Raw genomic sequence first — 16342 nt, forward strand, 5'->3', positions numbered from 1 at the left:
GGCAGGGCTGGCCATGATCGGGACTGATGTCCCGATCACGGCCGCCGGTGATCGGCTCGATTACCGTCTCCGTTGTATCACATGATCAGCTGTCATTGGCTGACAGCTGATCACGTGGTAAGGGGTCGGGATCGACCCCTTGCTCGGATCCGTGATCAGGCGAGTCTCATAGACTCACCGATCACAAAGCGCGCCGTGCGCGCCCCTCAGGGGGCGCGCAGGCCGCTCGTGCACGGGACGACGTCAATAGACGTAGTCCCGGCAAAGCAGGTCCGCGCTGTAGCCGTCATTTGGCTATAGCGCGGATCTCTAGTGGTTAAAAAGTCAACACAGCATGAAATTATCAGCTCCTGATATTTACTGGCAGTTGTAAAAAAAATCACTGATTTTTACAAACTGCCAGTAAATTTACTGGGGGTTGGCAGCCCTGCTTTCCAGGCATATACAATAAGACAGGAGTTAGTGCAGCAAGCTAAACAAACATGGCAACCACCCAATACATAACTAGCTTTCAGAGCACTGTTCACATGGAAATTATTATATCTAACAATTTGCATTAAAAAGGGGTTTTGGTTACACGACATTTGTATTTGTGAAAACCACCCTGCCTCATCAATATAGCAATGGATACATTAAGAGTAGTTATGTCTAGAGGGAGCGCCTTCCTAAAACGAGCAGGGGCACACCAGAAGCCCAGCACTGCGCAATGGCTACTAAAAGGAAGCAAGTTTAAGTGTTCCAGAAAAATTGTAATGGTGACTTAACACCTAACCCCCTCCCCCCCTTTCATGTGATGGCACTGGCCAATCAGAAACCATCTGGTCTGTCCTGGCAGCACAGGATGAAGATGAGAGCAGCTGGGATTTCAAATCACCAGAAAGGTGGATAGGCTTCAGAAGCCCTGACAGCTGATGAATGTCGGTAGTAAGTACAGCAGGGACCAGGGAGGTGGGGAGGGGGTCCAGTGTCGGGTTCTCTGTAAGTGCCGGTTCACATTATTGTGATGGCAGACATCTCATGTAATTCGCAGCGCCACTGCTGTTAACATTACATGCAATGTCTGTGTGGTGCAATGTCAGCCATACAGATAGTATTGCTGATATCATACCGCATTCGGTGAAAACACGCACAGGACCCTTTTTTATTTTCAGTCCAGAATCGGATCGCGTTCACACATATGCGATCCGATTCATGTCCGAACTGTCAGTTTGCAGTGCTGAAATGGGGGTGTCGTTAACATATAATGACACTCCCCAGCAGTTTGCATATGGGAGTGTGAACTGCCGTGCATGTTGGGTGCGATGCGGGAACCCTCAGTTGATTCTCAGGGTTCTCACATCGCAATAGTGTGAACCGGCACTAAAGGTGAACTAACTCTTTAACGCAGCCTTATATTTGTTAATGCATCCTTCAGTAATTATTATTATTATTATTTTTTAAATGCAAACAGTGGAAGTACCTGCATTTGACTTAGGATCAAAATTTTGCAGGCTCTGTACAGCAAAGCTCAGACTGGAGGAAGAAGAAGCAGCACAAGGAGCCAATCAGTTGTTCTGTAGAGAGAGGAGCATGCTGATAGAAGAGACCTGAATAATAGAAAGATGAGCTTATCTGTGTGCTGCTTTTCCTTTCACTGTTCAGTCACAGGGTGCGGTGCCTGTAAAAGTTCCTAAACTGCGGAAAAGGAAGATCAAGTCTCCTCTCCTGCCAGATAAGGTTTTATGGTGTAGAATAGTTGAGTAAATCTCAGGACTGGATAAACATTAAATCAAGTCTTTTGGCAGGTAAAACAACTCCCATATATGTTTTTCATCTGCGTTTTTGCAACGTCGCACGACCGTGCAATTGTCAGTTAAAGCGATGCAGTACTGAATCGCAAAAAGCGCTCTGGTCAGGAAGGGGGTAAAATCTCCCGGGGCTTAAGCGGTTAAAGAGGAGAATAAGATACACACTGAATAGTGGAGAAATTGAGCTTTGTGTTAGACATAAACACATATGTATATGATTTAATAAAAGCTCATATTTGTGTAAACTATGGTTACCACACACTTGCTGGGATTCATTGGACCCTGTTGTGATGTGCATGGCATAACTTTTGCTGTGCCAAGTATAAATTAATGGTGATCATTAAATATTTTTCTGTTGTTGACAGCAAGAATGTAGAGTTGGATATTGACGAAGTTACCCAAAGCCATCAGGAAAGCAACACTACAACTTCCCCAGACTCACTGGTAAGTATTTTATTGGTATACAATTATACACACAATATATTATGTTATAAAATATAATTAAAATATAGATTACAAAGTTGCCAAAACATTTGGGAGCACTCTTTTACAATACCTGTGGAAAGTGGTACCGGGGTTGCCAACCATCAGTTAATTTACTGAAAGTTTGTAAAAATCTTTTACAACTGTCCATAAAAAATATCAAGGGCTGGTGATTTGTCATGCTGTGTTGACATTTGTAAATGTAAACTATACAAATTAGGCCCCTTTCACACATGCGGACTGTATGTCCGTATTTCATCCATCCGTTTGCGGATGAAATACGGACATACATGCATCCCTATGGGATAGCGGGTATCAGCGGATGAACATCCGCTGACACCTGATATCGTCCGTCTCCGCTATGGTGCGATTCTGCAGACAGAGGAAAATCCTATTTTTGTATCCGTCTGCAGAGTGGATCGGATGAACACAGACAGGCGGTCCGTGTTCATCCGATCCCCCATAGAGGAGAGCGGAGATCTGACAGGGCGGTCCCTGCACAGAGTGGATAAATGATCCCCGCTGAGCAAGCGGATCATCACAGGGCAGATCATTACGGATCTGTCCCGTTTGTAAGGGGCCTTACTTATTTGTATTGTCAGTATTTTCATACCATGTTTATACTGTTTAAATATTGATTGTCTTAGTTTTTAATAGGAGTTCTGTGATTTTTCAGGTTAACAAATGTGCAGAGTCAGTAAATTTTCTATGTTTTGTCAGTAAAAATGCCACGGGAGGTTGACAGCACTAAGTAGCACCATGCTAATTGTGCTGCAGCAATTTGTGGATTACCTATAGCCCCCACAGAGCTGAATGGGTAAATTCTAGCTGTGTATGGTTAAAGTAGAACTATAGTAAATTTTTTTTTTCATTTTGGGTAGAGTAACGGAGGGTTATAACCCCTGTTGGTTTATTTTTTGACATCTGTACCCCAATTGGAAAGATTTACCTTTGCTTCCTGTCCCATAACCAAAACAGGAAGTGAGAGGGAATCCCTGCATATTATGGCAATGCCCTGAGGACCCCCAGGTTAGCAGAACTAGTGTAATACACAAGTAAATGCGCAAAAACAGGGTCAAAGATTTTTCCCAATGTCCACCAGTCTCTCACCAATTGAAACCAAAAATCCAATTATATGAGTGAGAGTCCATATTATGTAAAGATCCGTATGATTATAAATATAAAAGCTACTGTCCAGTAGAACAAAGGAAAGCATTTAAAACCAGGAGCTCCATATCCAGGGCTGCCATCAGTGAAGGACAGAAACCATGTTCCAAAGTCTGTGAAAAAAAGCAAAGGAAGAGGCGCCTCTGGGTGTAGAGATAACATACACTTTAATTAAAAAAAGTATTTAATACAGGCAACTCACATTTTGGATGTGGTCTATGAGCATTCAGTCACTTTAAAAGCTGAGCATGGATGTGGTCATCTGATAGTCCGTCAAGCTGAGGCGCTGTAGCCGCTAGTGGCCAGGAAGTGGCACAGACCATGGGCGTGGAGCGCAGTTCAAAGCAGAGCGAAGTCTGGAGCGCTGGCGGAGAGAGATGACATCATGAGGTGGGTGCGACCGGTTTCGTGAGCGTACAACCTCAGCGCGGCTGTCAAACAACCTCAACCTGTACGCTCACGAAACCGGTCGCACCCACCTCATGATGTCACTGGCTCTGCCTCTCCACCGCCACCTGAGAAAGTCTTCTTTCTCTTACTAGCCAGGCCCCTGGTTGCTAGAGGCACTCAGCGTGTAGCAACCAGTGATGTCATGGCCACCACTTCCTGCCCAGCATTCAAAGCAGAGCTTTCTCCTCCTCTGGTGGTTTGCTGGACTTGTTGGACAGGTGGCAAGTGACTGACACTGCATCTGGGCAGGCTGTGGGTGGCAAGTGACACTGCATCTGGGCAGGCTGTGGGTGGCAAGTGACACTGCATATTGGCAGGCTATGGGTGTCAAGTAACACTGCCTATTGGTAGGCTATGGGTGGCAAGTAAAACTGCATATTGGCATGCTATGGGTGCCAAATGAGGCGGAGGATGTGTGACCTTAAAATTATGCCATACTTTCCAGTAGTCCCGATTTTCCCAGGACAATCCCGATTTTCCCAGGACAATCCCGATTTTGGGCCTTTATCCCGGGAAAATCAGGAATATTTAAGGCAAAAACGGCTGTGGACTACAAAAAAATGGCCACCTCCACGAGGACTAATTCCCGTGTGTTCAGTGGAGAGAGGAGGGGCAGCTAATCGACTTCTCTCTTCCGTGTACAAGTAGACAATTCTCTTGTACACTGCCTGGAGGCCCCTCACCTCTCCACTGAACACATGAGAAAGCCGGTAACGGTGTAGATGCCGATGATGGAGGGCTCTGCTGCCAGGGACACAGATGTAAGGAGGCCGGCTCTGCTGCAGGGAACATTAATGTGAGGAGGGCTCCGCTTCTGGAGACATTGATGTGAGGAGGGCTTCGCTGCTGGGGACATTGATGTGAGGAGGGCTCCGCTTCCAGGTACACAGATGTAAGGAGGGGCTCTGTTCCCGGGGACACTGATGTAAGGAGGGGCTTTGCTGCTGGGTACACTGATGTTAGGAAGGGCTCCGCTGCTGGGGGCACTGATGTAAGGAGGGGCTCTTCTGCTGGGGACACTGATGTAAGGGGGGACACCACTGGGGGCACCTGATGCAAGGAGGGATTCCCCTGGGGGCACTTGATGTAAGGAGGGACTCTGCTGGGGAAACCTGATATAAGGAGGGACTCTGCTGGGGGCACCTGATGTAAGAAGGGACTCCGCTGGGGGCACCTGATGTAAGGAGGGACTCCACTGGGGGCATCTGATGTAAGCAGGGACTCTTTTGGGGGCACCTGATGTAAGGAGGGACTCTGCTGGGGCACCTGATGTTAGGACGGATTCCCCTGGGGGGCACCTGATGGTATCTGGTGGCAGGCGACGTGGCAGGTGACATGCTCAGGGCTCCCACTGATTTGGCATTATGGTGAGTTGAATGATTTCATTTTATATTACAATGTAATAATAGAAATAATGCACTTCAATCATCCTGACACCATAACAACCATGGTGCCGGGATGATTGAAGCACTATCACCAGGTGTTTGGAGTATCTTTATCTGCTGATTGTTAAACTTTCTGGAATGCACATATTTCTATTGTGGTGTAGGATCTGGCCCTGCTATCCCTCCATCTCTCTCTCTCTATCTCTCTCTCTATCCCTCTCTCTTTCTCCCTCCATCCCTCATTCATCTCAGACTCTAACCACACCCATTTGAGCCACTCCCCTTTAAGCCACACCCATTATTCAGCTGAAACCACGCCCATTTTCCCCTGCATTCTTCTTTCCCCACAATTCCATGCCTACAAACAAATTCCCCGCCCCAAATTATAATAATAAAAAAAAAGTTTGCCTATACATTTGTTTACAATGTTGGCAACTATGTTATGCCCCCCCGAAAAAAGTTCTGTGGATGCCCATGTGTTCTAATCCCTCTCCACTCTATCCAAAACTAAAGAAAATGTTTTGCCTTTAGTTGTACTTTAACTCAAAGGACATGAATAAAGCAGAGTTCCACCCATTTTTTAGTTTATTAAAAGTCAGCAGCAACAAAAAGCATAGTTGCTGACTTTTAATAAACCGACACTTACCTGCCCCACGGTCCAGCGATGTGGCCGCCCGGAGGCTAGCTCCTCTCCCCCTCCTCTCCTCGGCATCGTCATGGTAACTCTGGGCACTCGGACGTGACAGCTTACGGCTTCACAGCCGAGCATGCACTGCACATGCGCGAGTCGCACTGCACATGAGAAAGTCACGCTGCGCTCTCCTATTGGCCATCTGATCTTCTGGGTCCTGAGTTGTGTCCCAGAAGATTGCTGGCAGGGAGGGGCCACCTAGGACAAGAGGAGGAGTCGCCTAGGCGGCCGAAGATAGGAAGCAGGAAGTGGTGGGACAGGAAGTCCCATGAAAAAAAGGGTACACCCCCCCCCCCCCAAAAAAAATGACATGCCAAATGTGGCATGTCAGGGGGCGAGGAGTGCTGAAAGCGGAAGTTCCATTTTTGGGTGGAACTCCGCTTTAAATCAACTTTTCAGCCTGGGTATATTACAAGCACTGTATTTAAATGACAGGGTTGGCTTTCCAATTATATACCAATATTAAGAATTTTGGGCTGCAATTGGATAATTTGGTAATCACTGTAAAAAATACAAACATTGTGTATGAATGAGGAAATGTCTAGGGCAAGTTCACAGCAATCCCTCATCTTCAACATGAGAATGGGCCTTCTTCTCCCCAGTTATCCAAGGCATGGTGGATATAAGGAGATTCATCAATAAGCACAAGAGACAACATGGGAGGATTATCGGGAGGAAAGCTGTCAGTATTGTGCGGATGGCTGCAGAGGTTAATGTACACTATAAAGAGCACACTTTGCACACCTCTCCACCCCACCTAAGCAGAAGTGACTGTGCATCAGGCAGGATTTCATCTGCAGCCATCTCACAAGCACAGAAAGCCGACGGATACAAAGCTCCTCCTGCCTGCTAGGAAACATAATGCAGTCAGATTAGATAAACTGCAAGACACAGCAATTAGGTGGTGCATTAAGGGTATCAGATGGCAACATAACTGGGTGCCTAGAGTCACGGGCTGAACAGCAAGTATTGTGGAGCTGCATGCATGCTGAATACCAGTGAGCTAGAGACTAGAACAAGCACACAGACACAAAAAAAATGATGAACATAACATTATAATCCTGAAATAGACAGCTTTTTATTGTTCTGAAAATAGAAAACTCTGCGCCAATATGATACTGTATTTATTGGCGTATAACACTCACTTTTTCACCATGAAAATCGGGTGCAAATAGCATGTGCGTGTTATACGCCAATACAAAAAATTTTGTTTTTCCTGAAACTTCCCTCTTAAAATGAATGTGCGTGTTATACACCTGTGCGTGTTATAAATACGGTAATTTAAAAAAATATGAAAAAATAGATACAAAAGCTGCTCCCATTGAAATAAGTAATTAACTCCTCAAATATATGTGAAAAAACAGAAATAGGGGCGCTATAGTGTGACTAATAAATAAAATGATAGATCTTATTCTGTGACACCAATATCGGAAAGTGAAATAATCAATAAACTCATTAAATATAACACAAAAACACAACACCAGTAATACTAACTAAGGCCGCGTACACACGGGCGGATTGTCTGCCCAACTAAGTTCGTCAGACAATCTGACAGACAGTCCGTTCAAAATTTGAATGAACGGACTTGACCACACACGATGAGCAGACAGTCCGCTGAAAGCGTGCGTGATAACGTGTACAGCACATACGACGGGACTAGAAAAACGACGTCCTATACACTGCAATGCAACCTTCGGCCGTGTAAATCCTTTCTGAGCATGCGCCATACTTAGTCCGTCCAACTTGTCTACACACGAGCGGACTGTCCGCTGAAACCAAGTTTGGACGGACAAAACCAAGTTTGAACGGACAAAATTCCGTAAGACTTTGTTCGTCAGACAGTCCGCTGAAAAAGTCCGCTGAAGCCCACGCACGAGCGGATTGTCCGCTGAAGCACGGTTCAGCGGACTAAGTTGGACAGACAATCCACCCGTGTGTACGCGGCCTTAGGTGTAACTTAGGTAAAATCACCCTAGTGGACACAAGTTAATGTACACATGAAAAAAATAAATGAATCACACAGTCCCAATCCAGTGACATTTATTGATAAAAAGTGTGCAAAAAGTCCACCAACAAAAATCTTCCAAATAAGCTGGATAATGCCTTCAACATAGATTTGGACAATCGACACCCGAATGTGAATGAATGTACAATCTGCTTACCAGATCAGTTTGACTTCTTTAATAAAAAAGATAGTCAAACAGCGCTTGCGCAGGAAAGTGCCTGCTCACATGAATATGGCATGGGAATGTAGAGAGACCTTCCTCCTCACAGGCTCAGACGGGGTGTAAAAAGAGAGCAAAAAACATCCATGCTATAATACCGTTTTATTGAATAAAATATATAAAAGATGAGATTGGCTCCTTTCATTTAAAAGTGCCTATCCCGGCACTGGGGCTGCTGCCTTATCAGGGTAGTGGATGGAATGGCCCGGCGTACACCTCCGTGTATGGCGTGCGTTCCCGACGGCCTTGCCGACAACCAGGAAACCAGAAGTAGCGTCATAATACGTGACCAGGTACCGCCTCGATGTACGTTTCGTGATTTATGTCCTCAGGTAGTTTAATCTTCCCACATAAGCTGTAACTTATGTGGGAGGATTTGTTTCATCTCTGTCCATCACCTTATGCTAGTCACATCACTGGGTACATGTGAGGGTTTACAACCACTTTAGAAACTATCTGCACCTAATTCGTTCAAGTATTTTTCCTGGTAACATTACTGGCACAGGCGACAAATTCAGGAAGTTCTTGCCACCGATACTTTAAGAACCTGTTGATATGGCAGCAACAGATTCTTAAAGAATTACTGTCAGTTCTTAGAGTAGGAAACTGGTAGTAATAAAAGACTGTCTCTGAGCTGGGGTACAGAAGTACACCAGCACTAAGAGTGGGGCATGTCTGTTCCTTGCGGAAAGCTAAATGTAAAAATATGGCAAATAGGGCAGTGCCCATTTTTGAGAAATTACTTGTCACTGGGTAGGCAAAGAGGGATGGGGAACTCAGAAACTAGTTCCCTACTTTTGATTGACAGTGCACAGCAGTGGGCAGATTTGAAAGCCACAGTTGGACTGAATATGAAATTATTCTGTTGATCAGAAGTACAGCAGACCTGATGGGGAACTAGTCTCTCAGTTCCACACCAGTGTAGACACTGAATAGAATGGGCCCTGGTTGGGTGGAGGCCTATATAGCACCACAAAACCTGCTAGGCAGTGCATAACACCCAGCGATAATGTTCTACCAGAGAGACAAACACCATATCAGATAGTAAAAATATAACTTAATGTGTTGTGAATAAGGTCAATAGTTGATCAGGTGAAAGCAAAATAGATTGAACATAGTATTGATATTGACTGACATACAGGATTTCACTAGCAGATTTTAAAACAATGGAGCTTAATAGGGTATAACAATAGTACTGAGAGGGGCAGTCTCTAATATGGGTCTCTGGCCAGGTATTGTTGAGGCTTTAAGAAAGTTGGTGCACTTGGTAAAAGTCTCCTTTGAGAACCTATAGACATTGTAGAGGCAGTGAATACCAGCTTGTTTTCGTATAGTCCTGCAGTCAATTTTGTGTGAAGTTTAGTATTGTTGCACAAACACTTTGGGAGAGGTACTGTATAATGCAATATTCATAGCAGGGGAGCTGGGTTAGGCTGGGTGTGGATGGGTTCTGCTGCCTAGATATCCTGCTTTCAGGGGCTCTTGCGCGTAACAACAGATTCCAGTGGTCTCAGCAATTAGAGAAGAGCTGTGATGCAAGCGGGACTGCTGGAAGTCTTGCGCTCCCTCAGGTGATTAGTTCTGAGCCCGCCTGGCTTGGCCTCCCTAAAGGCGCGGTGATGTGGATGCATCTGCCAGAACTCCTCTGGCGCCAAGGGGGAGGAGATTCTACTTACCGGTAAGTCCTCTTTAGCTCATCTTCTGCCACCAAAGCATATAGGGGTCTGTAGTTTGGAAACCCAGCTGCTCCATTACATGGCTGTTGCTTTGGACCACATTTCCCAAGGTTCCCAGGGTCCTGCATGGAAGTTTATGGGTTTTCTTGGCTTTAGTTCTCCCCGTCTGACCAGAGGATGGTGCGGCATGCCTTCGGTTTCTTTGCAAAAAATAATAATAAATAGTAAATGAAACATCTTGGTCTCCATATTACTGTAGTCCAGAACCCAGCTACATCAAGTCCCACCCACCACTTCTCTACCATGCACCTTTCAGCGTGACGGGCACAGTAGCTAGAGAGGGAGTGCACTAAGGAAGGGCTGTACAGATTAACTCCCCGACAGATTTATGTACCTGTTTCTGACAGACTTAACAAAAGAAGAAAATTGAATAGTGAATGGCCAGCTTTAGTGCTGGCTGCATGTCCGTATTTGTGATGGGCCAGTAATGAGAACATGTAAACTGTAAGCAAAAAACTGATTTGGAACGTATCCGGAGTGCATGACCAGTCCAGTGAGTTTCAGTCAGTTTCTGGAGCAGAAAAAAAAATAGAGCATGCTGCATTTTTTATGCACAGAACTGTACTGGAACATAGCAAATTGTATCAAAAACACTGAAACAGCGTGTTGTGCAAACTCTAAGCAAAAACTGATCTGGAACGTATCCGGAGTGCATTTTTGTGGTGTGAACTGGCCATAAAAATGCATGCACAGTGTGTTCCGTGTATTCCGATGGCTCTAGTTCACACCAGTGCAGTCTGTTTAAGTCAGTTTACAGTCAGTTTCTGCACTGACTGGTAACTGACTGGAACTGACTGCATTGGTGTGAACTAGAGCCTTTGGAATACATGGAAAACACTGTGCATACATTTTTAGTGCAGAAAAAAAGCCGCATGGAACTGCATCTGGTGTGAACTGACCCTGAATATTTCCAACAAATTTTCAGTTGCTCCATCTTCACTACAACCTCTTGAGAACATGAGACAGCAATAAATCCTTTGCAGTCATGTGTGACCTGAGTGCCATCTAATGAAAAAAACATAAAACATTTAAACTTTTCATAAGCATGGTACTTTGGTATTCTAAAAAGCACAAGGGCAATCAGCTCAAGGTATTAGCATTTAAAGCTAACTTGCCAAGTATTTTTTATATATATATATATATATATATATATATATATATATATATATATATATATATATATATATATACACACCATATTTATTGATTTATTGGCGTATAACACGCACTTTTTTCCCCTTAAAATCAGGGGAAAATTGTGGGTGCGTGTTATACGCCGATCCCTGTCGATCTCCTGCTGATTGTGAGGAAAGGAGTGAGCAGAGCCGAGATACACAAAGTCGAGTGTACTTCAGCTAGACTCGGCTCCTCTCGCAGTCCCGCCCACCTCCACGGATTGCGAGAGGAGCGAGCCCCGCCGACACACAGAAAGCCTTGTATACTTTGGCTAGACTCGGCTCCACTCGCAGTCCCTCCCCTGACTGTGAGCAGAGCCAAGTCTAGCCGAAGTACACTCGGCTTTCTTTATGTCGGCGGCGCTCGCTCCTCTCCTCTCGCAATCAGTGGAGGTGGGCGGGACTTTAAGCAGAGGCGAGTCTAGCCGAAGTACACTCGGCTTTGTGTATCTCTGGTCCGCTCGCTCCTCTCCGCTCAGTTCGGTCAATGTTAAATCGGGGCAATGCTGCAAAAAGACTGGCAATGCTCCTTAGTAGGTCTCTTTTGTTTTATCGCATCTCACTATGTTTAACATTTCTTTCAGTAATTTAAGTATTTAAAAAGATGTTCTACTACCTTATTAAATATTAACTGTGACTGTATGATCTATCTGTAAGGAATTCACATTGTTTAACAAATACATATTGGCACTTATAAGTTGGAAAAAGATCCTTCTGGAGGCAGAATCTTCTAGTCTTCAGATGTGTGACCATGTTTTATTGACAGTGTTTGTAGGAAATATACTTCAAGTTTTTTTAATTGTATTTTATTTTAGGTCATAGAAGCAGTGAACCACAATGAAGGCCTCAAAGGTTTTTACATTTTTTTTGTAATTATTATGATTATGATTTTTTTTGTAGTTACACTGAAAATGATTAGAATTTCTGCAAATATATCTCTTTCCAGGGCTTTTTTCAGTGGGAAAGTAGGGGGATGCAGTTCCAGCACCTCTAGCACTGAATGTATGTAATGGCAAGGGGTGCTGGGGTGTGTTAAAGGGTCCATTAATGCTGGCTGCTGGGAGATTTATTGTTCCTGAAGAAGATCTATTTTTGCATGGTGGTGTATTATTGCTGTGGAGGTCTATTATTTTTGCTGGCTGGGGAATACTGTTGCTAGGGGGAGAGGGGTTATGTTGCTGGGAGGTCAATTGTTGCTGGAGGGCATATATTGTTGCTGGGGAGATCTATTGTTTCTGGTGAGGAATCTATTGCTGTTGGGCGTCTGTTGCTGGAGGGTCAGTTGTTGCTCGAAGGGATCTACTGTTGAGGGAGGGGATCTATTTTTGCTGGCTGCTGGAGAGTCTATTAATGCTAGGCTGGCTGCTGGTGAAACTGTTGTTGCTGCCGAGGTCTATTGTTGTTGCAGTCTATTGATGCTGGGGGAATCTATTGTTGCTGGGAAGGGTTGATTGCTGCTGGCTGCAGGAGATCTACTTTAGTGCTTTCATTGTTATTGTTAAAAATTCCATACATATTACTTACTATCAATACAAAATGATACTTAGTTCTGTATTCTGTTAAAGGGGCGATACTGGAAGGTGGGTAGGGGGTGGAACCAAGGTATGGTGCTCAGAGGTGGGGAGACAAGAAGTGATTGGAGACGAGAAGTGACTCAGGACTGGGAAGCCGGCCGCAACGTCCTTAACAACCAATGGGTCATCACCTGTCAATGGGCTTTCCCGCTGACAGTTGAAAAAATAAATAAACATTCCGGGCAAAAAAAAAAGTGAAAAAAGAAAAACTGTGTGAGGTTCCCCCAAAAATCCATACCATACCATTATCCGAGCACACAGCCTGTCAGGATTGGAAAGGGGGGGGCGAGCGAGCAGCCCCCCCTCCTGAACCATACCAGGCCACATGCCCCCCCACCCCAAAGCACCTTGTCTTCATGTTGATAGGGACAAGCGCCTCATCCCCACAACCCTGGGCTATGGTTGTGGGGATATGCGGGCAGGGGGCTTATCGGACCCTGGAAGCCACCTTTAACAAGGGGGCCCCCAGATCCCCCCCCCCCCCAAGTGAATGAGTATGGACTACTCATTCACCAATAAAGTGTCAAAAAAGTAATAAAAACACACAAACAGTTTTTGACAATTATTTTATTAAAGAATAATAAATAAAAAAACTGTGTCTCCCGATGTAGATCCATCATCAATCACGCCACTGCCGCTGCCAAACTCAAAAAATAAATAAATAATTGCTCTGCTTTCAACTAAGCCAAACCTCTGAATGTTTCACGTGCTGTTTGACAGTCCTTATATAGGTAAGGGGTGGAGCCACCTGGCGATGTCACCTGGCGGCAATGCCCCCTTGTGTCACCGACCGGGGACTGCATACTGGGTCCATGACGTCACAAGGGTCAGTGAAACAAGGGGAGATCACCAGGTGGCCCCACCCTTTCCTATATATGAACTGTCAAATGGCAAGCCAGGCATTCGGCGGTTTGCCTTTCTTGACAGCGGAGTGATTTTTTTTTCTTTTTCGGGTCCAGCTGTGCAGCGGACATTCTGATTGATGATGGATTTACATGGGGGGGGGGGGGGGGGAACACTGTTTTTTTATTTTTTAATAAAGGCATTTAAAAAAAAATTTTTTTAATTTTTGACACTTTTTGGGTGAATGGGTTTTGTGTACCCCATACTCATTCACATGAGGGGGCTGGGATCAGGGGGCTTCCAGTGTCTGGTAAAGCCCCCTGCCCCAGACCCCCACAGCCCAGGATCTGGGGACAAGGTATGGGTCAACATGGGGACAAGGTGTTTTGGGATAGGAGGAGGGCAGAGCCCCCTCTGCCCCAAAGCACCCACCCCCTTTTGTTGAGGGCATGTGGCCGGGTATGGTTCAGGAAGAGGGGGGAGCTCGCTCACCCCCCCTTTTCCTGGCCCGCCAGGCTGTATGCTCGGATAAGGGTCTGGTGTGGATTTTGGGTGGGTGTTTTAAAAAAAAATTATGGGGGGTTCCCCTTAAAATCCATACCAGAACCAAAGGACCTGGTATATACTGGGGGTGGGACCCCACGCATTTATTTTTTTAATTTAAATTTTTCTATTGCCGGCAATGGTATTGTATTGCTGCCAATTTAAATGTCATTTCATTCTTTTTTTTTTTCTTTAGAAATTTCATTTTTGCCACAGCATGTTCTTTACACGCTACAGATGTGCCACTTTACAGGCAGACTACGCAGACTACCCCAGGCACTATATTTAAAGGAATTTTTCTCTTTTTTTGTTGCACTTTAAGCATCATTAAAATCACTGCTCCTGTAAAAATTATCTTTTTTAAAAAAAAATTTGCATTGATACATGTCCTTCTTTTTTTGCAGTACCCGGACCCCCATACCTTTTTATTAATTACTTGCATATAAGCCTTCAAAATGAGGAGTTTTGATTTTTCAAGTTCGGGTCCTATAGACTTTAATAGGGTTCACCGTTCTGGTTAGAACTTTTACTCTGTTCGGGAGATCTGGTGCGAATCAAACAGGGGTGTGTTATGCCCCTCTCTAGTGTCCACATAGTGTCATAGTAACAAATTTGATTACACAGTTATGCTTTTAATATATGTGACAGAATTGAGGTTACAGGGCCCCAATCAGTAAATATCATGATCATAAACCTGCTTATTTACTCACCTTAGGTATTAGGCATGGATTTCTGCAGCCTGTGGGGTACAGTTATGTGGGAGAAGGCAAAGCCCCCTTCCAGTTAGTAATGCTGTAAAAGTTAGTCTGCCAATTAACTGAATGCAAAATACACATATGTTCTATTTGTGTGACATTGAGACAAAGATCTGCTGCAATCAGTATTCTATAAGGTACTCAGAGAAAAAGGAAAGGTGGGTACAATCTAAATCAATTTTCTTTCAAAATATTTCAGACCTTATTAGAGACCATTTTCCAGAAAAAGCAAGGCTATCTGAGAATTTAGAAGAGAAAAACAAGCCAGCAGGGGAAAATGGTCATTTGTGGCAGGAGCAACCATGGTAAGTAACTAGCATTCTAAATACATTATAAAGTGTATGTCCAGGTGAAATCTATGAATTTTAGTTTCAATAGAACTTCCTTTAATGTGCACTTTAAAAAAGCAAAAAACGGAGGGCTCTGTTATCATGAGCCTTGCCAATATGCTCCTTTCTGTGACATTTACTTTTGGAGGGCTGATAACGCTGCACAAGCACTTCTTTGCAGCAGCGTTGCCACACTCCCCCCGACCTCCTCTTCACGAGTAGTGCCTCCCCATGGGTAAGAGGTTTCTTGTCTTGCAAAGGCTTCAAATGAGAGTTTACTCTAGGACAGTGGCGGATGGTGCTCGCAATTTTTTTGGGGGGGGGTTGCAAACAAAGTGATGGCTACAAACCACTTAAGGAATACCTCAGAAAAGTCATACAAATGTTTATGCCATGGATTGTATAAAAATATTTATTGTAAAATTAAAGACAAAGGATTCCAAAAATAAAACATAGTTGACAGACAATTAATGTTAAACATCATGCCAAATATTGAACCTCAGTCAAACCTTGGCAGGCCTGGAAAGTTTAAAATTTTCCATGCCCCCGTAGCTTCTATTTCAATTTTCCAGGCTGTCCAAGTCACATGATTTGATGAAGGGCCACGCCTGAAACGCATTTTCAGGACCACAGCCTGCTGACAGCTTTCCATCTGCTCTACAATTGCATCTTTGTCCCATCCCAAGCCTTGTTGGGTGAGTCAGTTCAACATCGCTCTGTGTTGGTGAGGTCCCACCCAGCGTGCTACCTGACCACACCAGCTGCACTATCCGACGGTTTGGAGTCCTATGTCCGGTCCATTGGGGTCTTCTCCATATCACTGACCCTTACGGGTTCCACCAGTGGTCTGTCATCACTTCCATTGGGTGGATGCATGTACAACATCTGGCACCTACACACCTTTTGGTCGCCCCCAGCACTGGCCTTGATATGCCTGAATCAGCCTGCTGAGGTTTGGGTGAGATTGAGGTACAATATCTAGCATGGTTTAACATTGATTGTCTGTCAGCCATGCTTTAACCCTTTCTATTCTTGGAATCCTTTGACTTTTATTTTACAATAAATCTTTTTACACAAATTGTGGCATAGACATTTTTATGACTTTTCTGAGATATGCCTCAAGTGGTTTGTAGCTGCCACCCCCTCAGCGCTGGATTAAGAGGAATCTTTTGTTGTTTGTTCTCCCAGTTACTTGTCTG

The 16342-nt window shown here is 44.6% G+C and overlaps 1 protein-coding gene across 2 annotated transcripts in view; it reads left to right on the forward strand.

Annotated features, from left to right (window-relative positions):
• PCNX2 (pecanex 2) overlaps positions 1-16342 on the forward strand; it is a 272275-nt gene that overhangs the window by 17879 nt on the left and 238054 nt on the right. For both annotated transcript variants that reach the window (XM_077486198.1, XM_077486199.1), the window contains exons 3-5: positions 2153-2231; positions 11915-11951; positions 15014-15119. In XM_077486198.1, the coding sequence (XP_077342324.1) occupies positions 2153-2231; positions 11915-11951; positions 15014-15119 (222 nt within the window). The remainder of the gene's footprint in view (positions 1-2152; positions 2232-11914; positions 11952-15013; positions 15120-16342) is intronic.

Source organism: Lithobates pipiens, unplaced genomic scaffold, assembly GCF_037356315.1.
Source record: "Lithobates pipiens isolate NorthernLeopardFrog02 unplaced genomic scaffold, aLitPip1_a1.2 Scaffold_18, whole genome shotgun sequence".
In the NCBI taxonomy this organism is placed as follows: Eukaryota; Metazoa; Chordata; class Amphibia; order Anura; family Ranidae; genus Lithobates; species Lithobates pipiens.